At 39.0% G+C, this 27131-nt stretch overlaps 1 protein-coding gene across 9 annotated transcripts in view; it reads right to left on the bottom strand.

The window, feature by feature from the left end:
• The window catches only part of LOC122556577 (rap guanine nucleotide exchange factor 6-like), a 375201-nt gene that overhangs the window by 100224 nt on the left and 247846 nt on the right, over window positions 1–27131 (bottom strand). For all 9 annotated transcript variants that reach the window (XM_043703419.1, XM_043703411.1, XM_043703415.1 and 6 more), the window contains 4 exons: window positions 21626–21806; window positions 7874–8010; window positions 1991–2149; window positions 298–450 (listed from right to left, as the gene is read on the bottom strand). In XM_043703419.1, coding sequence (XP_043559354.1) covers window positions 298–450; window positions 1991–2149; window positions 7874–8010; window positions 21626–21806 — 630 coding nt within the window. The remainder of the gene's footprint in view (window positions 1–297; window positions 451–1990; window positions 2150–7873; window positions 8011–21625; window positions 21807–27131) is intronic.

The following is a 27131-nucleotide window of genomic DNA, read 5'->3' as shown; positions in this document are numbered from 1 at the left end:
CATTAATGAGGGTTACCTTAGTTCAGAGTACTAATTGCCGACGAGGCAATGTTTAATGGATATTGTTTTTAGTTTGCTTGTTGCAGTAAATGTGTCAAAACTTAAAGGAAAATGAGAAGATATCAAGTTGGTCACTGGGAATCAGTATCTACAGAAAGCGTAACAGTTTATTTTCATGGTATATCAAGATTGTAGCTCTAAGTAATTTACTTCACATCCGGGAGAGTCAATTATAGTAAAGTCACTGGGGAAAAAAAAACAAATAGTTCTATCTGGAAACATTTTACCCAAATTTACCTTTATTACAATGTGTCCTTTCCTTGTTCCACTACGGTCCAGCTCTCTGTGTTCTTTCACCATTACTATCTCCCCTTCCTCCTCAACTTTGTGAGTGTTCCTCTCTACTTGATTCAGAATGCGGCAGTAGTCCTGCTGAGCTATGCTTACGAACTATCGTAAGGTAGACAGAGAGAAAAAAAATGATCACGTTAAGCACCTTTTAGAAATAAAAGTCAGCTTTGCAAAACTTAGGGACACAGCATATCTAAGTTTTGCACAGATATAATGACTAATACTAATTAGTTTACAAGATAATCCTGCACCAGATAATCATATTTAACTAAATTTGCTACTTAAAGACTATAAAATAGTATGCATTTTCTTAATTGTTGGCACATTAAAGTATAAAGGAAAGCAACCATAACAAGACAAGCCATCCCTAAATTTAAATCTGATTATTGTCAGAGTATATAAAAGATAGCATAAATGGACAAGGTTACCAGTAGATAAATCAGTTTTCCTGCAACCTATTGTATGGTCATCACCACACAATAGCACCAGGAAATTCCACCAATCACTAGGCTATGATGATGATCAATAAACATGAAGATCTAAAAGTCACACTTCTATCATGCTTGGTGCGCGAAACTTAGCAGTATATTTACTGCTAAGCAAGGCTTACAGAACATAAAGTGAGTACAATAAACCTAACTGCATGAACAGAATTCTGCCCTGCAGATACTCATAATTGCTACTAGCTACAAAGCATTACATTGATCATATCTAAATAAAATGCCGTGTTAGTATACTGTTACTTCAGAGTTTAAGAACGACAGCATCTTGCAACTACAAAAATTAAATTAGGTACAAAATTTAAAAGACCTAATGCTGATCATTAAAGATAGTGATCTCAGTGTGCTCAATGACATAAATATACATAGAATGTAAAACTCTTCCCTGATCTGGTTAAAATGCATCTGAATCAAAACCTACCAAGAAACTGGCTTAACCTGCAATAAAGGAATTATGAGCTGTCATTCAGATCTTAGCTTATAGCACTGGAAAGTAGCAAGTTCAGATTTGTCATTACAGATTTACTACTTATTGAGAATAGTTACAGTAATAAACCTGCAAACAAATCTTAGAGACTGTAGGATGAGAAGGACTGTTTAGATTTATTTTCTGAATATCAATTATCCTAAAATTTTATGCAGTACACTGTGATTGTAACATTTGAATACACCTAAGCTGCCCCATTAAACAGCAACAGTTCGAGAAGGATCAGTGATAAATGTTGATCTTGCATGACATGCCCACATCCCTAAATCAAAAATGGATAAACAATTATTCTTCACTCTCAACAGGTTATTTTGTCTACCTCTCAGAAAACTCCATTCAAACTGCTGAAATTTTCTTACTTTGAGGGAGGGAGTTGGGGAAAGAAGGTATCAGACAGAAACACTAGTCTTGACTAGCATTCAAATTCTCAGCTTAGTCATGTACCTGGCACCAACTATAGCTATTCACTGCCAACATGCACACATTACCAGTGTCAAGAGCCCAGCTGCTTTCAAAGAGATGATCTAATTATTTCATTTTGTTTCACAGTTGCCCAGGAAATAGTCATCATTGCATACTCTCAATCTGGCCAAATTAGAAACTCTCTTGTTGAACTGAAATAACCAAAAGTGCTCTTGAAGCACATCCTTACCTGACAATCATCTGCTTTCGTCCTAACAGTTCCTTTCATATATTGTTTCTCCAAAGAGGGAGAGATACCGAAACTATTTCCCATACAAAGTATTTCACTTCTTCCATGAGAATCGGTGATTTCCACTGAGCCATTTAGAATAACATACCACGACTCTAGCTAGAAGTTAAACAAAATAAAATGGGGAAAAATTGATTGAAATTGTACAAATCACTTAAAATAGTCAGAATCAAATTGAAAAGTCTCAAATATTCCAGGGCTTATTTTTCTCAGCCACAATGTCATGACAAACAAGGGAGATTTCTGCTCTCTGCTATTAATAGCAATGCCGTAAACAAACATTTTAGTCTTCTGCATATCTATGAATCGGCTCGAGTTCCTTCCCAGAACAATTTGAGAAGAATGTGTGAAAAATAGTGTGTCATAAATTGGTGGCTTTTAACTGTATTAACTGCCCTACCAAATAAACAAAGTCAGAAGTCACATGAAATCAGGTTATAGTCCAACAAATTTATTTGAACTCACAAGCTTTCAGACTCCACCTGACGAAGGAACAGAGCTCCGAAAGCTTGTGATTTCAAATAAACCTGTTGGATTATAACTGGTGTTGTGTGACTTTTGACCTTGTCCACCCGAGTCCAAACCCAGCACCTCCACATCATGCCTACCAAATTAACATACAGCTTAAAACAATTACTCTTGCTAGACTAAAATATGGTCCAGTCAAGCATGGATAAAGCTTGACAATGAAAACATTATTCTCATTTGCCAAAAGAGGGAGTCTCAATATCAACATCTTTGTTAAAAATAACAGTCAAGAAATTTGTAATAGACAGTATTTATAAGGTATTTATGAATTGCTGCCATATGCTTCCCAGTGGTCAATTTAAAAATAATCCTGTTGCACTATCTGGAGTTGGCTGCATGCCTGGTACTCAGTGGGCTAAGAAAATTGATAAAGATAAATAAGAAGACTTTGCCTGTCGAGGTCAAAAGAACAATAGAAACATGAGAAAGGAGCTTTCAGTTGCATCATTGACTTATCTGTGACAAAGCTGAGTTAACATGCATTGAAATAAAATCTATGAAACATTATTGAATAGGAACCTCTTCAGCTGCCTCAGAATGTGATCTGTCATTACTCAGTAATTTTTCCTCAGGCAGTTCAATATCTGATTTATAAATAAAATTTTCATACAAAAAAAATTCAAGTGCAAATAAAACAATAAATAGCAGTTATGCTCAAGTTATTTAGATGGGGTTCTGAAAGAAAATCTGAAGTACCTACAACAGTGAAAACATAGGACAATTTTGCAATTTTTCGAATTAATTCACAAGATACGAGTGTCATAAGCTAGGTCAGAATTTATTGCTCATCCATAACTGCCCAGAGAACAGTTAAGAGTCAACCGCATTACTGAGAGTCTGGAGTCACATGTAACAGGAACAGCAGCTCCTTTCCATTTAGTGAACCAGATAGGTTTTTCTGACAATTGACATTAAATTCTTAATTCCAGATTTCTATTGAATTCAAATACCACTGTGGGATTCAAACCCAGGTCCCCAGAACATTACCTGGGTACCTGGATTAATAATCTAGGGATAATACAAATAGCTGAAAATGTGTTGCTGGAAAAGCACAGCAGGTTAGGCAGCATCCAAGGAGCAGGAGAATCGATGTTTCGGGCATGAGCCCTTCTTCAGGCTCATGCCCGAAACGTCGATTCTCTTGCTCCTTGGATGCTGCCTGCTCTGCTACGTTTTTCCAGCAACACATTTTCAGCTCTGATCTCCAGCATCTGCAGTCCTCACTTTCTCCCTGGATAATACAAACAGTCTATTACATCCCCCTAATAATTTAAGCGTCAGGTTTTGTCTGACACCAGGGTCAGCCTTTAATGGTCACTTGATTCAAGGTCTGAATTTATTCCACTGTCAACATGGCTAAAAATGTGAGACGGGGTTTCTAAAGGTCAGAGGATGAGCAGTAGAATTATACAGCATTATCCAGAGGGAGCCCCAGGTCTAACTCGAATGAAAGCATAAATCTGTCTAACTTATCATTGAACATATTCAATTATACAGCCTCCACTACCTACTGGAAAAAAGATTACCTAAGACTGGAGATGCTCAAAAAGAAATTTCTCTTCATCTTCATTTTAAATGGCAGACTCCTTATTTTGGAGCAGTGGATTTCTGAAAGTGGAAACATCCTTGCAGCAATAACCTTGTCATAGAGATGTACAGCATGGAAATAGACCATTTGGTCCACCTTGTCCATGCCGACCATATATCCCAACCCAATCTAGTCCCATCAGCCAGCACTGGCCCATATCCCTCCAAATCCTTCCGAAAACATATACCCATCCAGATGCCTTTTAAATGTTGCAATTATACTCGCCTCCACCACTTCCTCTGGCAGCTCATTCCATACACGTACCACCCTCTGCGTGAAAATGTTGCCCCTTAGGTCTCTTTTATATCTTTCCCCTCTCACCCTGAACCTTTCCCTCTAGTTCTGGACTCCCCCACCCCAGGGAAAAGACCTTGTCTATTTACCCTATCCATGCCCCTCACGATTTTATAAACATCTATAAGGTCACCCCTCACCCTCCGACACTCCAGGGAAAACAGTCCCAGCCTGTTCAACCTATGCCTATAGCTCAAATTTTCCAACCTTCGTAACATCCTTGTAAATCTTTTCTGAACCCTTTCAAGTTTCACAACATCTTTCTGATAGGAAGGAGACAGGAATTGCACGCAATATTCCAAAAAGTGGCCTAACCAATGTCCTATACAGCCACAATATGACCTCCCAACTCCTGCACTCAATACTCTGACCAATAAAGGAAAGCATACCAAACGCCTTCTTCACTATCCTATCTACCTGCGACTCCACTTTCAAGGAGCTATGAACCTGCACTCCAAGGTCTCTTTGTTCAGCAACACTCCCTAGGATCTTACCATTAAGTGTATAAGTCCTGCTAAGATTTGCTTTTCCAAAATGCAGCACCTCGCATTTATCTGAATTAAATTCCATTTGCCACTTCTCAGCCCATTGGCCCATCTGGTCCAGATCCTGTTGTAATTTGAGGTAACCTTCTTCACTGTCCACTACACCTCCAATTTTGGTGTCATCTGCAAATTTACTAACTATACCTCTTATACTCACATCCAAATCATTTATATAAATGAATGAAAAGTACCAGACACAGCACCGATCCTTGTGGCACTCCACTAGTCACAGGCTCCAGTCTGAAAAACAACCCTCCACCACTATGCTCTGTCTTCTATCTTTGAGCCAGTTCTGTATCCAAATGGCTAGTTCTCCCTGTAATCCATAAGATCTAACCTTGCTAACCAGTCTCCCACGGGGAACCTTGTCGAACGCCTTACTGAAGTCTGTATAGATCACGTCTACTGCTCTGCCCTCATCAATCCTCTTTGTTACTTCTTCAAAAAACTCAGTTACGTTTGTGAGATGATTTCGCACACACAAAGCCATGCTGACTATCCCTAATCAGTCCTTGCCTTTCCAAATACATGTACATCCTGACCCTCAGGATTCCCTCCAACAACTTGCCCATCACTGACGTCAGGCTCACTGGTCTATAGTTCCCTGGCTTGTACTTACCACCTTTCTCAATCAGTGGCACTACGTTAGCCAACCTCCAGTCTTCCGGCACCTCACCTGTGACTATCGATGATACAAATCTCTCAGTAAGAGACCCAGCAGTCACTTCCCTAGCTTCCCACAGAGTTCTAGGATACACCTGATCAGGTCCAGCCAGCTCAGAACCTTATATGTGACAGTAAAATCATTTTTCATTTTTCTAAGCTGAGTAAAGACCCAATCTGTTCAACCTTTCATCATATCACAACCCCATCATCCCAAGGACAAAACATGTCCATTATTTATTCAAGATTAGAGAGTGAAATACTCATGTACACATGATCACTAGTTTATTAACAACAAAGTGCTTAAATAACATTTATTTTAGTAGTTTGATAATTATTTTCAACAGTTTTTCCATCAATAAACAACTGTGTAGATCACAGGGCCCAAGTCTGATATTTTCATTTCACAAAGCTCCTAATCCAACCTCCTCTGCTGAGAAGAATTGTTGACCAATTATATCTGAGAGAGTTAGGGAGAAAATTGATAAAAGAATCATAAGTCAACTAATCTCAGGCAGCTAGGAGAAAGTGAGGACTGCAGATGCTGGAGATTAGAGTTGAGAGTGGGGTGCTGCAAAAGCACAGCAAGTCAGGCAGCATCCGAGGAGGAGGAGAATCGATGTTTGACCTGCTGTGCTTTTCTAGCACTCCACTCTCAACTCTGATCTCAAGCAGCATCCATTTGGTTCAGCTGTATTATTAGAAGCTTGAGAAAGGATCACCTTGGTTGCTGTCAGTCTATAGCCACAGAAGCAAATAAGCAAAGATATGCTAACTGAAAAGGGAAACAACACAGTAATAGGGCAAAGTAGCAATTTTGGCAATAATAACCAGATTGTGGAAGGAAGGGACACAGTACGTATGTGACTATGCACCAGCAGATAACGACAATGTTTGTAAAAATGATTTGAAGGTAGAGTTAAAGATTCTATACCTGAACACATTCAGCATTCACAACACCATGGATGACTTGTCAAATCAGATACAAACAATTGTTACCTTCTAATCATTACAGAGACATGATCTCATAATGATGGATGAACTATAATAGCTCTGTTAATTAAGGACATCATTGATATGGTAGTGACATGACTTTAGTTCGAAGAAACAAGATGTAGAATCAAAGAAACAAGATGTGAATGCTGCAGATGTGAAACAAAAACATAAATGGACTTGCTGGGTCAAATGGCCTGCTTCAACACTGTAGGGATTCTATGATGATTTCAGATATTTCCCTCTCAAAGGGTTGCTGGTTATGTGTAAATCTCTTCTCCAAAAATCGTTGGAAGTTGGGTCATTGTATTTATTCAAGGCAGAGTTAGATAGACAACATAGCCATAGAATCCCTACAGTGAAGACAGAGAACATTCAGCCCATTGAGTCAACATCCAGCCTCTGAACAGCATCCCATTCAGACCCACCACACCCACGCTAACCCCATAACCCCACATTTACCAAGGCTAATCTACCTAGCTTTCAATATTCTGGACACCTCTTTTATCAAAAAGACTGCAGATGCTGTAAATAAGAGATAAAAACAGTAATTGCTGGAAAAGCTCAGCAGAACTGGCAGCATCTGTAAAGAAAAATCAGAGTTAACGTTTTGGGTCAGTTCTGAGGAACGGTCACTCGACCTGAAACGTTAAATCTAATTTCTCTCCACAGGTGCTGCCAGATCTGCTGAGCTTTTCTAGCAATTTCTATTTTTGCCACGGAACAATTTACCATGGCCAAACCACCTAAACAGCACATATTTGAACTGAGAGAGGAAAGCAGATCACCTGGCAGAAACCCATGGAGACACAGAGAGCGTGTGCAAACTCCCCACAGACTGTCACTCAAGGCTGGGATCAAATTCAGGTCCCTGGTGCTATGAGGCAGCAGTGCAAACCACCATGCCCCCCCCCGCTGCTGATTTTCCAATCAAGGGAGCAATGGAGAAATAGGAAAGCTTAGTTGAGATCACAACTACATCAATGTTATCAATGAATGGTGAAGCAGCAAGTTCAAATCAATTGACTTGCACTTGCTCCTAAGTCCTATGTTCCCAGAAGTAGTCAAGGATTAGGGAGAAAACAGAGATCACAAACTTTCTAACTAAAGTAAATCAATTATTTCAATTCTAATGAAAAGAGTTTAGTTTAGTGAAGCTCTAAAAATTGAAAATACAAGAGAAAAAAAAACAAAGCTGATTGTAGTGGTTACCTCTTTTCCATCATCAGTTATTATTGCTCCTGCATGTTCTACTACTTCAAAGATCATGACTGAGCACAGTTCACGTCTGACAAACATAGTCATGTTCGCAAAGGCAGGGAGCTGATGCATAAACTCCAGCAATTGTTCTGCAAAAGAACATACACACATTTAGCCTAAGCTACAATGACATACATTTCCAAGGAAACACTTCTAGGTGAAATATATATAGTCAACTCATGAATTCTCTGAGTGGAATCTACTTCATTTATAGTCAGTGTTGAAAAAACTCAAGTACATTTACACTGCAGTTTTCCTTGCTGGAGAAGCACAATGGGCCACTCTTCACTCTATTTTTCAGCTCCGAAATATAGAATATAGGGTACAGAGTTAGAGAGTCATACAGCATGGAAATAGACCCTTTGGTCCAACTCATCCGTGCCGACCAGAATTTGTTTTAATTTCAAAAATATACTTCATTCACAAAATACTTCTTTGTTCACATCCATTGTCACAAATGCAGTTCAGTTCTGTACAGTTGCATATCACATAAATAAACAAAATCATTGGACTTTGACTCTACCCAAAATACTAAAAACTTTTCTTACACATACAAAATTAATTTTTACAGTATGGTCGAGACACGAGGAGGATCTGATAACTGAACCGACCCCGGTTTACCTTCAACAGGAAGGCGTCAGACCTCTTTCCCCGGCAACTTTGCAGCAGCTGCCTCCAGCTTTGGTGCAGCCCACAGCAGAGAGTCCAGGATAATAGACAATAGGTGTAGGAGTAGGCCATTCTGCCCTTCGAGCCAGCACCACCATTCATTATGATCATGGCTGATCATCCTCAATCAGTATCTTGTTCCTGCCTTATCCCCATAACCCTTGATTCCTCTATCCTTAAGTGCTCTATCCAACTCTTTCTTGAAAGTATCCAGAGACTTGGCCTCCACAGCCTCTGGGGCAGAGCATTCCATACATCCACCACTCTCTGGGTGAAGAAGTTTCTCCTCAACTCTGTTCTAAGTGGCCTACCCCTTATTTTTAAACTATGTCCTCTGGTTTGGGACTCACCCATCAGCAGAAGCATGCTTCCTGCCTCCAGAGTGTCCAATCCTTTAATAATCTTATACGTCTCAATCAGATCCCGTCTCAGCCTTCTAAACTCAAGCGTATCCAAGCCCAGTCGCTCCAATCTTTCAGCGCCATTCCGGGAATTGACCTCGTGAACCTACGCTGCACTCAATAGCCAAAATGTCTTTCCTCAAATTTGGAGACCAAAACTGCACACAATATTCCAGGTGTGGTCTCACCAGGGCCCTGTACAGTTGCAGAAGGTCCTCTTGCTTCTATACTCAATTCCTCTTGTTATGAAGGCCAGCGTGCTATTAGCTTTCTTCACTGCCTGCTGTACCTGCATGCTTGCTTTCATTGCCTGATGTACAAGAACACCTAGATCTCATTGTAGTGCCCCTTTACCTAACTTGAGTCTATTTAGGTAGTAATCTGCCTCCCTGTTCTTGCCACCAAAGTGGATAACCACACATTTATCCACATTAAACTGCATCTGCCATGCATCCGTCCACTCACCTCGCCTGTCCAGGTCACCCTGTATTCTCCTAACATCCTCCTCTCATTTCACCCTGCTTTGTCATCAGCAAATTTGCTAATATTACTTTTAATAACTTCATCTATATCATTAATGTACATTGTAAAAAGCTGCAGTCCCAGCACTGATCCCTGCGGCACACCACTGGTTGCCACCTGCCATTCCGAAAGGGAGCCGTTTATCACTACTCCTTGTTTCCTGTCAGCCAACCAATTTTCAATCCATGTCAGTATTTCGCCCCTTATACCATGTGCCCTAATTTTGCTCACTAACCTCCTAAGTGGGACTTTATCAAAGGCTTTCTGAAAGTCCAGGCATACTACATCCACTGGATCTCCCTTGTCCATCTTCAGAGTTACATCCTCAAAAAATTCCAGAAGATTAGTCAAGCATGATATCCCCTTCATAAATCCATGCTGACTCTGACCGATCCTGTTACTGCTATCCAGATGTGGCGTAATTTCATCCTTTATAATTGATTCCAGCATTTTTCCCACCACTGAGGTCAGACTAACTGGTCTATAATTCTGTTTTCTCTCTCCCTCCTTTCTTAAAAAGTGGGACAACATTAGCCACCCTCCAATCCGCAGGAACTGATCCTGAATCTATAGAACATTGGAAAATAATCACCAATGCATCCACGATTTCTAGAGCCACCTCCTTCAGTACCCTGGGATGCAGACCATCAGGTCCCAGGGACTTATCAGCCTTCTGCCCTAACAGTCTCTCCAACATCATTTCCTGCCAAATATAAATTCCCTTCAGTTCAGGTCCTTCAGCCACTATTACATCTGGGAGATTGCTCGTGTCTTCCCCAATTCAACTCTTCTACCATTTCTTTGTTCCCTGTAATAAATTCACCCGTTTCTGTCTTCAAATGCCCAATTTTAGTCTTAAGCATTTTTTTTTTCTTTTCACATACCTAAAAAAGCCTTTACTATCCTCCTTTATATTTTTGGCCAGTTTACCTTCATACCTTATTTTTCTTTGTGTATTTCCTTTTTAGTTATCCTCTGTTGTTCTTTAAAGGCTTCCCAGTCCTCCAATTTCCCACTCATCTTTACTATGTTATACTTTTTCCCTTTTGTCTTTCTATGGTCCTTAACTTCCCTCGGCAGCCACGGCCACCCCTGCCTCCCCTTAGGATCTTTCTTCCTTTTTGGAATGAACTGATCCTGCATCTTCTGCATTATACCCAGAAATACCTGCCTTTTTTTTTTAGGACCTTGGAATGTGCCAGTCTGCAACACTCAGTCGGGGTCAACCCCTTGCTCTGGAAGGCCAACAAATTTTGGCAAGATCAAAGAGCATCTTCCATTAAGTTGATGGCTCTCCAGACGCAGTTGATGTTTGTCTCAGCCTGCCTCACTGGGAACAGGCCGTACAGCACACAGTCCCGCATCTTGGAGCTGCTCAGGACAAACCTCAACACAAACCACTGCATCTTCCTCCAGACTTCCTTTGCAAAGGCACAGTCCAGGTGGAGATAAGGAACAGTCTCAACCCCCTCAGCAACCATTTCATGGGGAATGGGTGGTGGCGCAGTCCAACCAAGCATACATAAAGGATCTTACAGGAAGCGCCCTTCTCACCAGCCAAGAGGCATCTTCGTGCTTGTTAGAAAGTTCTGGTGAGAAGGTATTCTGCCAAATGACTGACAGTTTGCTCAGGGAACCACACAACAGAACCATACTCTCCTTTTCCCTCAGGGTCTGAGGATGCTGCGTGCTGACTGGTGGTCAAAGATATTTTTCTTTGGAAATTTCTTGAAAGACAGTAACATGGAATGGTCCAACTACTTCCACGGCAGCAAGGCTAGTCCCATTCTTAGCAAAACAGGAGACAGGTAGAACCTCAGTACATAGTGACACCGACCAGACATCCCAATCGGACATAGTCCCGTTTCCAAGCATTTGGATCCCTTTCCCTCTAAACCCTTCTATTAGTGTACCCGTCCTCATTTAAATGTTGTAACTGTACTCATCTTCACCACTTCCTTTGGCAGATGGTTCCAAACACCATCTTCTGCATGAAAAAGTTAGCCTTCAGATCCTTTTTAAATCTACCATGTAACTAACTCAATTAACTAGCAATATCTTAATAGGTATTTCTTGGGGTCACAATATCATTAATTTGCTGAACCTTGAAATCACTGTGCTATTGTAGTACAGTCAACAGATGGAAATTTGCACACAGGTGGTTGCAATGCTGGATACAAATATTTTCAAATTTTAATTCAATGCACTAATGATTTAGAAAGTTTCCAACAACTTGCAACTTAAATATGCCAAACCATTTCATTTCAGTATAAAAACTATAAATACCTAATAGAAGGATTCTTGAACTACTTTTCCATAAAAATGTCATATGAATGAAGGCAATTGACTTCAAACAGGCAATATATGATGGAAAGTGCGAATGTTACCTTGAAGTTTAACTCAGTTTACTGGAAAGGGAGAAAGGAAGAATTTTAGCAGTTGATTAATATTATACATTTTCTGGATATTGTAAACAATCCTTGGTATGAGGGACCTAGACCAGCAAAACAGCCAGCTCTTTGTTTATCTATTTCTTTTTGAAAGAGCAATTTAAAAAGTAAAGGTGAATGAAAGCTCTATTACTGTAGCTATTATATTAATAATGACTTGCACAGGAGCAGTGCAATCTGAATTCTAACACTAAACATCACGCTCTTGAACACTGCTGTTTCATAGACAATGGATGTGCAGTGACTGCTTTTTTTGAAAATGTTGTCCTCTGGATTAGGCAACACTGGCAAGATATTACAGAGTTGTGCGAAGGTGGTAGTCATGGGCCTCCTCCGTGAGCTCATGGTAATAATACTCTGAAAACAATGAGGTACAGCCCAATGACAGAATGATGTAGAGCTTGAATGATGTTACAGTGTTGGCGAATATTCCAACTTACTTTTGGCTTCAGTCTTGTAGACAGCAAGGGGCTAACAAGAGTTGGGGGATTAGTCTTTACAGTTGACTATAAGAGAAGCCTGATTTTCCCTATTATATACAAGGTTACACATGTGATTTCATCAGCATGAAAGTGATACATGGAATGGGCATTATTTGTCTCAGGCAACATGCAGTTTATTCAAAAGTAAATGAAGCTCTGACTTTGAAAATATGAAATATAGCTAATATTTATTTTTTGTATTTGCAGGTGCTGGAACATCCATACCTTAATTCACAATCACATTTTCTGAATTCCAAACTGACTATTTCTTGCAAAGAAAATTAACAAACTGGCTGGAAAAAGGAAATGAACACATTATTTCGAAATCTTACTTATCACATTCAGCCAAGTTGCTGGGATGAAGATTTACACTGCATGAGCCGTATAGAATGAGCACGCCTCAGATTTTAACCTCAAGCTGAATGTTTTATGCACCTTGAAGAATATGATGCTAACATTGGGCATCAGTGATAACTCCAATAACCATCTTGTTAAACATTGAAATTGATCTCAAAAACTGAAAATTATAGGTATTTGTGAACAGGTAGAAAATTCTCACTGCAACCAAAAGAAGCAACATCCCCAGTAGTTTAAACTGTCAAATTTGAAGACAATTAAAATGAAAGAATCATACTCTGGAGTATCAACAAAGGTAGAAATTTGTTCACTTTCATGCACAGTGCAAGCTGTCGGAAACGAAAACTGTCTGCAGCACTCAGAATTTAAGTCAGTCCTTCAACATTTACACCAGTGTATTGTCTTGTGCAGACAAGACCAAATCCCTAAAAGCTATATTTTCTCCTTTAATAAACATTGTGCATTAGTTATGTGTGAAAAATTAATTCCACTATGCAGCAAATTGTAGGAGGACATTAACATAATAACCTTGTAGAATGAGAAAACAATTGGCAAGTCAAGTTCAACGAAAAGTAAATGTGAAGCAGTATCTTCTGGCATAAGAACAGGCAGTTCACCTTCGCAATACAAGTCTAACTAGGGTCGAGAATCAAGGCATTTCAGAGCACAAATACACAAATCACTAAAACTGTCTCCGGATTAGCAAAGCCATTAAAAAGTGAAAACATAGCACTAACTAAGCTTTAATTATCGAGGAGAAAAATTCAAAAGTTGGTAGATTTGGCTAAACCTGTACTGAACCATTTTTAGGTCACACTGACTACTGCACGTATTCTGATCGCTCTATTACACAGATAACTGATTTCTGTGCTACAAATCCTCTGCAATAGGAACTTCAGTAGGTCTTCTTGCTAAAAATTCAGCCTTAGAGTCCAATTCTATCCATTGACCAGGCAAGAACCAACGGCACAGTAGAAAGCAATGATCCATTAGACAACATGCATGTTGTGGCACTGATTTTGAATAACAAGTGTGGCGTAAGGTCTACTCACTTCTTAAACCAAGGGGTGCTGATGTCAGCTATACTGTCCCACATAGCATGATGTAGAGGTGTCAGTATTAGAAAAGTGTGGACAGAAGTCACATGACACCAAGTTATAGTCCAACCGGTTTGTTTGAAATCACAAGCTTTCGGACCACTGCTCCTTCGTCAGGTGGTGCTTCACTGATGAACTGCCTGTTTTTCCTGCCAGAAAATACTGCTTCACATTTATCTTCGTTGAACTTGACTTGCCAATTATTTTATTGTCTGTGTCTATTATTCAAAGGTAGTGAATGGAACACATCCTGTTTTTATAATGTCATTCACTACTTGAGGAGAAAAATGAGGAATTTTTGTGCACCAAAGGCATCAATTTGTTTTAAGAATTGTAAATTTCCATTTTTTGTTTGAAAAGATGGAACGTTGAGTAATTTTGGATTAAAATGCTTTTTACAGAATTTAAGCTAAAGTTAAAAGTAGAGGGATTGAAAGTAATGTTGGAGTTATTCAATATTTCAAATTGGACCTTTCCTGGTCAGTTTTGCTTAAAATAAATGTACCCACACTCCAGCCAGCTTATAAATCATTTTGGAAATTATAATCGAATGAAATATTCCAGGTACTGTAGAGAATATCTATTGATCAGTTTCAGCTTTATACATTCACAAATAATCATCAAAAGGGTTGGGGAGTGTCGAATGAGAGATAGGAGAGCACAAGATGAGGATACAGAGGAAGGAGAATGCAGCCAAAAAATTATGACCTAAAATGCCACTGATCACTGAGTGAGAGAGAAACTGCATTCTAGATAAGAAAATAACAGCTAAAAACAAAATTATGATCCTCAGCAGGATCTGAAACTGTACTTATAAAAAGTTACTTGTGGGTAAAAGTGCAAACACAGTATGACGCTTGATGAATATTTTAGATGAGGATTCCAAGATCTGGCAAAAATGGCGACAGAATCCATATCTTTGCCTTTTTGGCTGAGTTTTAAAATATTTTGAAAGCCACAGATAAGTGGGCAGTCAGCAAAGATTTTCTCTTTCTACTTCAATTTGCATTTAATTAGTGATTCCAGTAAGTCCGAAAGCACTTTAGTCAATTAAGTACTTTGAAGTGTAATCATTGCGATAAAGTAAGTAAACAAAACAGACAATTTACTCAACAGTCCCACAAAACCCACAAAGAGAAATAAGATAAATGGCGAAATATTTTGTTTCAGTTGTATTGGTTGTGAACAAAATTTGGTCACGTTATCATATATTGACGTAAACAACACCTTATAACATAATTAAATGTCCACCTGAGCCACTTCTCAGGAGTATTATAAGTATGCATGACACTAGACACAAAAACTGGGTCAGATGAGTTAAAAGCCAAGTCCACGAACCAGATTTTAAAAAGTATATGCAACAAAAAGGTAGGGAAGCACAGAGGTATAGGGAAGGAATTCAAGAAAAATCTCAACAGCAAAACCAATGGTGGAGCAATTGAAAACATGGAATTGTATAACAGACCAGAATTAGAGTGCAAGTATCATGGAAGGCAGGAAAGGAGTTGGTCATTTTAATAAAAAGGAGAACTGTGGATGCTGGAAATCAGAAACAAAAAAACAGAAATTGGTGAAGAGGAGTCACTCAATCTTAAATATTAACTTTGTTTTCACTCCAGAGATGCTGTCAGATCTGCTGAGGTTTTCGACCAATTTCTGTTTTAGTGGGTCATTTTATTGCCTTTTACCTAGCCCAGCTCATAATCTTGAGTGTCGCTGATAATCTGAAACCGATCAATCCCTAACTTAAATATACTCAAACACTAAGTTCCCATAAACTTTAGGGTAGAGAAATCCAAAGATTCATAACACTATGAGTGAAAAACACTGAGTCTCAGACACAAACAGCATCATCGTTATGTTTGTTCCCTGGCTTCTATACTTCCGAACTAGAGGCAACATCTTATCGGCATCGAGCTCGTTTATCCCATTCAGTATTTTGATCATTTTTCATTCTTCTAAACTCTAAACTAGTTTGCCTAATCTCACTTCATAGATGTCCTGACATCCTGGGAGCAGTTCTGATGAACCTTCATTGCACTCTCTCTATGGCAAAAACGTCTTCCCAAAATCAGACTAAAATTACAGAGTGCAGTATAACAAAGCTCCTGTATAACAGGAGCAAGAATTCACTTTTCCTGTACTCAATTCCTCTTGCAATAAAGGCTAACATTCCATTAGCTCTCCTGATAGCTTACTACACTTGCACAAGAGCTTTATGTGACTCAAGGAAACTTGGGTCCCTGAAGATTAGACTTCAAAATCTGGACTTTTCCATTTTCTTTTGGCAGTTTCTTTCATTTCTTTGTTTTTAAAATAAACTTCTGGGTTTATATTTTAAGATGGCACTATAGAATAGCAACTTCGTACACTTTTCACTGTACTCCTGAATTCCTGTACTTGAGTATATGTGACAAATAACATTTACTTCTAATGAAAATCTAATTTCAATAAAAAATAACTTTCTATTCTCATAACATTTAAGAAATACATTGCACACATGTTTTGTCTTATCAAAGTGGATAACGTCACATTCTTCCCATATTATATTCCATCTGCCACATTCTTGCTAAGTAACCAAGCCAGTCTAAATTCTCTTGAAACCACTATACATCTTCTCCATGCACACATTCCCATTTAGTTTTGTATCATCTGCAAATCTTGTTCCAACCTCAAAACTGCTGATTTATATTGTGAACAACTGGGACCTCAAGTCCTGTTCCTTCCGGTGCCCCACTAGTCGCAGTCTGCTGATGCAAGATTGGCCCATTTATTCTTACATTCTGTTTTCTGTCTATTAGCCAATCACTAATCTATACCAGTGTATTACCTCCTAGCCCATGTAATTTAATTTTGTTAACAGCATCTTGTGGAGATCATCATTAAAGGACTTCTGAAATCTAAATATATATTGTAACTCTGGTCTCCTCTAGCAATTTTGTTAACAACATCTTCAAAAGGCCTGCAACAAGTTTGATTATGTCCAAATAGATAATTATGATCTATTATCTGTTTATCATGTCTTTTATAAAAGATTCTAGTATTTCCCCTAATATTACTGATGTAAGGCGAACCAGTTCTGTTTGTTCCTACTTTCCTCTCCCATTCCATTCTTTGATAATGGGGTGATGTGTTGCCTTCTAATCTGCAGGAATCATTCCGGAATCTATAGAATTTTAGAACATCATCAAATATATTGGCGACTTCTATAGCCACCTCCTTCAACATTCTGGGGTGTAGATTATTAGGTCCTGGGGATTTATCAACTCTGTTAATTTCTCCAGTATAATCTTCTTTTTAATGCTAATTTCCTTCAACTTCTCATTTTCCCTAGCCACTTGACTCTCCTGTATTGGGAGATTTCTGGTATCTTCCTAAGTGAAAACAGACACAAAAGTAATTATTTAGCTTCGTTGCATTTTCTTCTATTCCCCATTATAAATTCCCCCCCGCCCCATTCTGCTTGTAACAGACTCATATTGGCTTTAATCAAATGTTTGTTTTTTTAATGCATCTATAGAAGTTTTAAAGTCTGTTTTATTCTTTTGTTAGATTAACTTATAAATTCCATCCTCTCTTTTCAGATCAGTTTCTTTACTCTCCATTGCTATATTCTAAAACCGTCCCAGTTCCCAGATCTACTAGGGCTTTACTTTTAATCTTACACAATCCTGAGCTTCTTTTGTCAGTCATAGTTAACTGAGCTTATTCCGAGATTTTGCATTTTGATAAAATGTCTAGCAGCTGTAAGTAATTGTTCTTTAAAAATTAATCATTGCCTATGTACAGTCATGTCTTTAATTCTATTTTCCTAATCCACCTCAGCCAATTTGTGACTTGTGCCTTCATAATTTCCCTTATTCAAATTTTCAGATTGAACTACTCAATACAAGATAATGTAAAAGTCGACAAAGTGTATAATAAGGTTGTGGGGCTGCAGGAAGTGACAGAGATAGGGAGGGCAGGATTGTGGAAACATCTGGTAAAAAGATAAAATATTTCAGTCAAAACATTGCTTGACAGGGAGCCACTGTAGGTCAGCAAATGCAGGAATGATAGGGAAAACGGACTTCCTGGTGGATTAAGATAGGAAAAAAAGAGTTTTGGATAATCTCAAGTTTACAAATGATAAAACATAAGAGATCAGCTACTGAGCACTGGAACAGTCAAATATGAAACTAAGAGTAGTATGAAGAATGGGAACAAAATTCAAGTGAATGTAAAATGTCCAGCATTGGTATTCGTAGATGAGTAAACTCATGTAGAAAGACATAATCTCTGAACGAAGAACTCCCACAGTGGTACACTGACATATTAGCCTACGTTGTGCTTACATCTCTGGTGTGGGGATTGAATTGAAGGCATTTAAGTCAGAGACAAGAATGCAACAAACTGAGTCAAATACAGAACGATCTCAATTATCCGAATTTCAAATTATCCAAACAAGATCTCAAGGTCCCGTTAAAAACGCTATCAGTTATCCAAACTCTCAGTTATCCAAACAAAATACAGGAAGAAGATCCTTTAATCAGAACGTCCAAAAACTGGAAAACTCCAAAGTCGGAAGGTTTTTTTGGTCAAGTTCTTTTCCTCATTACCAAGGTTGTTTAGCGAGTGAACAATCAACACAAGTCGACACTCACTTGATGTCTGTTATTCAGATGCAACATGGGGGTGTGTGGCCAAGCACCAACAGGCCCGGGATTTCTCTATGAACGCCCCCAAGGCAACACGTTCTTAGTTAGAAGTCTGCTTCTCCGGTAAGATGTTTAAGAATTTCACCATTAAACTGTCACATTCTGAAAACCAAAAAATTCCAAATTCCGCAAAACAACTGGTCTGAGCATTTCGGATAAAGGATCTTCTACCTGTACTCTGTGCCTATTTCGTTTGGATAATCGAGGTTGTTCTGTATATGGTTTGTCGATGTTTCACATTAAGGGCCATTAAGCACTACAAGAATGGAATACTGCAGATAAAATCTTTTTAAGTACAGATAAAAATAAAATTTGAAATGCACAAGTCAGGCAATATTCATAAATAGTTGATGATAAATGTATGTTTCTGGTGTGCATCTTCAATCTGAAGTGATAACTTAAGCAACATTTAACATAGTTAATGGGCTGATTAACTTATTTAATATATGAAAGCTAGGTGATAAAAACAAATTTTGCTGATATGGAAATATTGAAAGAACAACAAAATATCTAATTTGGAAGAGAACACAAAAGGACCAGAAATGGTAAAAGAGCAAAGAGAACAAAACAAAAATGGGAGGAGGATACAAAATAACTTCACGAAATCCGGTATCTCATTATCAAGTTTGTGTTTGCATAGCACATGACACTAATGGAGCCAGCTCTGAGCCGGCTCCAAGAGTGAGCAGAACCCTTGACACTTCTGTTTATTTTTTCTTTTTTTACCCCCACACTACCGCCTCACTGTGATAGTGCTTATTTCTTCCCCAGCACCCGTCATGTGTGTGCAGGTGTGAGACACACTGAAAGACACCAAGTGTACAAAACATTTGTGTTTTTTTTTCTTTTTTGTGCGGTAGTGCTTATTTTTTCCCCAGCACCCATGGTGTGTGTGTGCGCAGGTGTGAGACACAAGGTGCACGAATCTTTATTCAACTTCCACCACCAGGAAGATTGGAAAACACCTGGGTGGCCAGTGACAAACACTGCCCTTCACATCAGAGGGCAGTGCTATGTGATCAAAACAGTGAGGGGGAGGGTAGGGACGAAATCAAAATAGAGTTGGAGGGAGAAATGATGCACTCCACTCCCTGCGGCGCCCACCTCCATTTGTGTTTATTTTTATTTCTTTTTTCCACCACCAGGAAGATAGGAAAACATCCGGGTGGCCTGTGACAAACACTGCCCTTCACATCAAAGGACAGTGCTTTGTGATCAAAAACAGTGAAGGGGAGGGTAGGGACTAAATCAAAATAGAGGGGTCCCTGTTTATTATTTTTTTCTTTTTTCTTTTTTTTTCACCCGGACTACACCTGTTTTTTTTTTACCACCTAAGTGTGGTAGTGCTTGTTTTATCCCCAGCACCCATGGTGTGTGTGTGTAGGTGTGAGACACAGTGGAAGACACAAAGTGCACGAATCTTTATTCAATTTCCACCACCAGGAAGATAGGAAAACACCCGGGTGGCCAGTGACAAACACTGCCCTTCACATCAAGGGGCAGTGCTGTGTGTTCAAAACAGTGAAGGGGAGGGTAGGGACTAAATCAAAATAGAATTGGAGGGAGAAATGATGCACTCCACTCCCTGCGGAAAGTAAAAGCCACAGCGAACACTGACACAGCCCTGCTAACGACGGAAGTGCCTCACATGGTCAGTGCGGGGATTGAGCCCACGACCTCGGCGTTATTAGCACCACGTTCTAACCAGCTGAGCTAACCAATCAATGCCCATTTGTGTTTATATCTGTCAACCAGGACTCCCTGATTGGACCAGGTTAACAGCCCAAATTAGGAAACTGATATCCACCAGGCTGACCTCATTCCAATCACTAAAGAGTGAACATCTGAAATGAGTCTGAACAAAACTGTTGGAACGATTTTCACTTGGGAAGAAAAATCAGTTAGGGGCAATAATGGTCTAAAAATAGGACCTCGAGCTCACCTCCTTGCTCCCAGAGTCAAGACATTCATCTTGCTGTAAAGTTTGCAGGGATCTACTGTTGTTGGTTGTCTTAATATATGCCTGCAAAACATCTGAGACTTTTAAGAAAAGTGAAGGTGTACTGGTATTACTATAACCCTACTGCAACTGTTCGGAAGTCGGGTGCAGCTTGTGACACAAACATTGCAAATAATGTTTTTAAATGTTCCAATCAGGAAACAGCAGAAAATGTGTAACATTGTTGTGCTTTATTTGAGTTATGAAGGTGCAGATTGCATTCCTCCTTGTTACATGGAAATATTTTGTGTTGTTGCTTTCCTGGACTCAGTATCACCTTCCCCTACCCCACCGAACAATTGAAGCTAACTGCAGGTCTCTGCTGGCATCACAGTGGCCAACATTCTTTCAGCCCAAGTGCAGTGAGTTGTACCATAACCTCAATTTGGTCATCTGATCGAACAAACAACCAGCCAACATGTTGCACTACCTCAAATGCCAGAAATGGATCTTAGAGCATCCACTGTCCTCAGTAAGGGAAGAAATAAGGGTGTAGGGGCCTATGTACCCTTACCAGCACTAGGCCTGATAATGGATCAAGATCTAAAATAATTCCCTTTCTCGGACATCTTTGGATACTGACCTATCCATCAAATGACCAGCAACATTACGATACATAAAATGAGACATGAAGCTGAAACCTCAGGTTACTAAAATCAACATTCAGATATAGCAGACGAGTGTCCAAAAAAAAACCTAGCTCTTATTGTTTGTATTGACTTGGATAAGACAGGATGTCAATGATAATAAGGTCAGTCTGAAATGTTCAAAGCACATCAAAGTTTAATGCTGGCCTCAATACATGAATAAACGGCAATTAGAAAATGACAAAAGCAATACTACTTGGGTGGGGTCAGTAAAAGTTATATGTATTCTAGGATTTTTATCAACAGGTTAGCCAACTGTAAATTAAAGTTCAGCACATTCCTTATGTAACGAAAGAATCAGACTGACAAATTGCATGAAAATGGAGATGAGAATGAGGTTGGTAGAAGGGGATGATAAAAAAAGATAATTTCTGAAATCATACCAATATCATCGTCAGTTCTGTCTGCTGGATCCTTCTCCAGACACTCCCTAACAACATCCCTGCCCATCAGTGGATCAGATGCTCGATCAATATCTTCTTCGTCTTCTTCCTCTTCTTCAGAATCTACAGCTGTTTCAGGAAGACCCGAAAGATCTACATCCCCCATTTCGCTCTCCGTAGCCTGCAGCAAGAAATAATTTGTGAATGATTTCTGTCATGAAATACAGCATTCCTCTGAAAAACTGAGCTATTCACTGTTGTTTTGATTTTAGCTACTTTTAATCATTCAAATCAAAATATTAACTTTATAAATTACTGCTGCTAGCATTTGTTATAAAAATAATCTTTTACTCAGAAAGCAAATGTCTCAGAAATATTCTTATGCTCAGAGAACAAGAAATGAAAACTGAATTGCAGAGATGTCACAAATAAGCAGTATGGCTGGACTTGTGAATTACAGTTTTCAACTTAGTAAACATTATAGTTGTATTTATCCAAAAATGAAATTTTTTAGATCTGAGTTTATAATTTTAAATATTTATTCACTATTATATTTTCAAAATCAGTTTATTTCCAGTAGACTACAATAATTAATATTCTAAAAATGTTCATAGCAGAACTAATTTAATAATTGAAAATTACCACATTGACTGGTGAGCAAAGTAAACTTAAATTGTGGGATGGGATGCCTTACCATAAAGTTTCTATAGAATTCTTCAGTTTCCAGACTGTACAACAATTTCAATTGGTGCAATTATTGGTTCTAATTGCAAAAGATTCCTTTTCAATCCCAGTATCACTGAACATTAATTTGTAGAATACTGTTGTTTTCATTTCTCTTATCCATTTTAAGACATTCGATTTACTGCATTTTCACAATTCAGAAAAAAAATACTTCCAATATGCTTATAAACAATGAAGAACAAAATCATCTGTTAGGGCTCACCATTAGTGAACAAAATTGGGATATTATATAATGTTGGGAAAGGCTTATAATAAAAATATCCTAATACCGTTGCAGGAGATAAAATTCAATATTTCCTCAGTATCAATACAAAAGTCAGTATGAATTATATTCTTTGAAGCTAATATTTAGCACTATTTGCATCAATTACATTCTTTGTACTAATATCAAATGCTACTTAGGGCTGGCTACATGGTTTAAACATTTTTTTTTAACATTCAGATGGCAATGGAAGTTTTATCCTGTTATCAAATTTAAAATTAACAATTTCATTGAAATCAGAATCCATTTCTATTTTAATAGTTTTTCTTACTGGTCTTAATTAATTTAATCACTTCTGAAGCTGAAGGGAAGGTTTGTGATGCTTAATTCACATTTGTTCAATTGCAGCTTTAAAAAGACAATGTTAAAAGTTGCACAATCCAAATCACTCTTCTTTAAAATTACCCTACTTATCCACCTGCCTTGCTCAATTATGGAGTTTATCTGAAGGCCTAAAACATACAGGCTTCAGTGAAAAAAGGAAAAAAATTCTGATGGTAGGATATCATTCACAGTATAATTCAGGGATTTGCAACTCTTGCCATTTATTATTTTCTAATATAGTATTAGATAGCTAAAATTAACACGTTTGTTTATCACTACTACACACTTGTTCTTTCACTGTTTATTAATTTTGTTGGCAGTTGAAGCCCAATTCAAGATGCAACATATTCTGCTCTTGTGCTTTCTATGCAGGCAAATTGGACGACAACATGTGTTAAAGTCAATAGCTGTTCAATTCCCGAGCATGCTGCAAATGTTTCTAGATATCTCAGCATTAAATTCTTTATGCCAGACCTAAGCTTGAAAATTAAGGTGAAACAAAGAAGCTGAACAACATAATAATATTCAATACCAGCTAATATTATTTTTAAACAATTCACCTGCAAAGCTCTTCTCAATCTCCACTTTAATCAATGATAGCTTTTACTATCTGACAGGACAGAACCTGATTTGCCAATTTATTTGTGGAAATTATTCCCTTGCACGCAGATTCAGCCCTCTGCTCTTTTTGTATTTATTAACTTGGTCTTGTTAAATTTTTAATGATCACATAAAGGAATTTAAAAGGATCAAATCAGCTGTTGGACATGAGACTTATTTTCATATTAATCTGCAGCCGATAAAACTGTTTTTCAAGCTGCTTGGAAAGCTGTGAGAGGCACAATGTCAAATGCAAAATCAAAACAAATCACAGAAAAAAACACGATGGCAGAGTACATCAAAATCCTGCATCAGACCATGCAGTACAAGGACTGATTATACACGGTGGTTCACTGGTTAGCAAAGCTACCTTACTGTGCCAGGAATCAGAGTTCGATTCCAATCTTCTGCGATTGACTGTATGTAGTTTGCACATTCTTCCCCCTTGGCTGTGTGGGTTTCTATTGGGTGCTCTGGTTTTTTCCGATATTCAAAGATTAGGTGGATTGCCATGCTAAATTGCCCAGTAGTGACCAGGGTTGTGCAGGCTAGGTGGATTAGCCATGGGAAATGTTGGGCTCGGCAACAGGATAGTGGGCTGGAACGCTCTTTTGAGGGTCAGTGTAGATTTGATGGGTCAAGTGGTCACTTTCTGCACTGCAGGGATTCTATTAAAAAATGCCTTAACAAATAATCTCTCCTATCCATAATCTGAGTATACCCCTTCCACTTTTACCATTTTACATGGTGTCTTTGCATACATTGTCTTCATCACAGACAAAACCACATGTCCAATCATTTTACTGCACTCCTCATTGTTCACAGCTCCCAGACTACTTCCATTGCTACGTCTTCATATCTAACTCGATAAAAGTCTTCCACTCAAGCCTCATTCACAAGCGTACTTTAAAAGGTACAAACTACCAGTCCTTAGGCCTCACATTCTCAATAACTTTCCTGCAATTAATTTGCTTAAACTCCTGATAACCTCCACCTTTTGATGTTTTTGTTCATGGTACAAGTCCTAGCCTTCTATGGTTCCATGGTCACTCCTTCAATTCGAAGGGGCACAAAACTGACCATCCCTGACATACAACTGATGGAAATATAAATTGCCTAATTGAAAATAATTAGGCCTGTTTACATTCACCAAAACAAGTACTCCAGGTTCATCCTAGAAGCCAACGTATGCCCAAGTTCCTCTTTTCCACCAACACACTTCATTTTAGATCCTGTCCCTCCACCTGCAGTGCCAATAAGTAGAAGGATATTTTAAGTTACTATTTATCACAAGACCAAACCAAATGTTGAACTGTTTTTCCCATTACAATCCAACCAACCCTCCAGTCCCTTGGTTATTAAATTTTACTCAGTGCTCTCTCAATTATAATGCTGAATTTGTCCTGGTTTCTAATTTCTCACCCAGCTACCTCAACTCTTGGGTGCATATGGACATAAGTCAATAGATGTGGCAGGATTGGAAGAGAAATGGGTAATATAGTATAATGTATTCTAAGCTTTATTAACAGGGACAGTACAACAGCAGGAAAGTTATGATTAGCTTGTATAAGGCACCAGTTAGACCTGAGGTGGAGTGTTATGTACAATTCTCTGTGCTATATTTGAGGAATGATGTGAATACATTGAAGAGAGTGCAGTAGAGGTTGATGAGCATGGTTTTTCAAGATGACGCTCTTCAGTCAGACGGAAATATCTAAGTTGGCACTGCTTTCCTTGGATAGGAAAAGGCTAAATTTGATAGAAGTTTCAGTCATGATGGTTCTAGACAGAGGAGATAGGTAGATAGAAACTGTTTCCACTTTTAATTAATCGAGAACCAGAAGGCAAAGTCTGAAAGAGCTTTGCAAAAGATGCAAATGGAGGGGAAAGTGACGTTTTCCTAAAATCAATTAGGACATAGAATGCACTGTCTGAAAGTGTGGTGAAGGCAGATTCAATTGAGGCATTGAGTGTATTTTGTTTGTATTTAAATAATCATCCAATGTTCAGGGTTACAGAGAAAAAGGCAGGAGATTAGCACCAAGTTAGAACAGTGGGCCATTGCTGACAGAGTCATAGATGAGTCATAGTCATAGAGATAAACATCCTGGAAACAGACCTTTTTGGTTCAACTCATCCATGCCGACCAGATATCACAATCCAATCTCGTCCCCCTGCCGGCACCCGGCCTATATCCCTCCAAACCCTTCCTATTCATATACCCATCCAGATGCCTTTTAAATGTTGCAATTGTACCAGCCTCCACCACTTCCTCTGGCAGCTCATTCCATACACGTACCACCCGCTGCGAGAAAAAGTTGCTGCTGAGGTCTCTTTTATATCTTTATCCTCTCATCCTAAACCTATGCCCTCTAGTTTTGGACCCCTCACCCCAGGGAAAAGACTTTGTCTATTTACCCTATCCATGCCCCTCATGATTTTATAAACCTCTATAAGGTCATACCGCAGCTTCCGACACTCCAGGAAAAACAGCCCCAGCCTAATCAACCACTCCCTATAGCTCAAATCCTCCAACCCTGGCAACATCCTTGTAAATCTTTTCTGAACCCTTTCAAGTTTCACAACATCTTTCCAATAGGAAGGAGACAGGAATTGCATGAAGTATTCCAACAGTGGCCTAACTAATGTCCTGTACAGTCGCAACATGACCTTTCAACTCCTGTACTCAATACTCTGACCAATAAAGGAAAGCATACCAAACGCCTTCTTCACTATCCTGACTACCTGCAACTCCACTTTCAAGGCGCTATGAAGCTGCACGCCAAGGTCTCTTAGCTCAGCAACACTCCCTAGGACTTTACCATTAAGTATAAAAGTCCTGCTAAGATTTGCTTTCCCAAAATGCAGCACCTCGCATCCTAAATTAAACTCCATCTGCCACTTCTCAGCCCATTGGCCCATCTGATCAAGATCCTGTTGTAATCGGAGATAACCTTCTTCGCTGTCTACACGTCCATTTTAGTGTCATCTGCAAACTTACCAACTGTACCTCTTATGCTCCCATCCAAATCATTTATATAAATGATGAAAAGTAGTGGACCAGCACCGATCCTTGTGGCACTCCACTGTCACAGGCCTCCAATCTGAAAAACAACCCTTCACCTCCATCTTCTACCTTTGAGACAATTCTGTATCCAAATGGCTAGTTCTCCCTGTATTCCGTGAGATCTAATCTTGATAACCAGTCTCCCATGGGCGACCTCGTTGAACGCCTTACTGAAGTCCATACAGATCACACCTACCACTCTACCCTCATCAGTCCTCTTTGTTCCTTCTTCAAAACACTCAAATCAAGTTTGTGAGACATGATTTCCCACGCACAAAGTCATGCTGACTATCTCTAATCAGTCCTTGTCCCTCCAAATACACGTACATCCTGTCCCTCAGGAATCCCTCCAACAACTTGCCCACCACTGACGTCTGGTTCACTAGTCTATAGTTCCCTGGCTTGTCCTTACCACTGTTCTTAAACAGCTGCACCACGTTAGCCAGTCTTCCGGCACCTCACTTGTGACTATCGATGATACGAATATCTCAGCAAGAGGCCCAGCAATC

This window comes from Chiloscyllium plagiosum, chromosome 14 (genome assembly GCF_004010195.1).
Source record: "Chiloscyllium plagiosum isolate BGI_BamShark_2017 chromosome 14, ASM401019v2, whole genome shotgun sequence".
Lineage (NCBI taxonomy): Eukaryota > Metazoa > Chordata > Chondrichthyes > Orectolobiformes > Hemiscylliidae > Chiloscyllium > Chiloscyllium plagiosum.
Note: the sequence above shows the minus strand (reverse complement) of the source record. Positions and strands in the feature narration are given on the sequence as shown.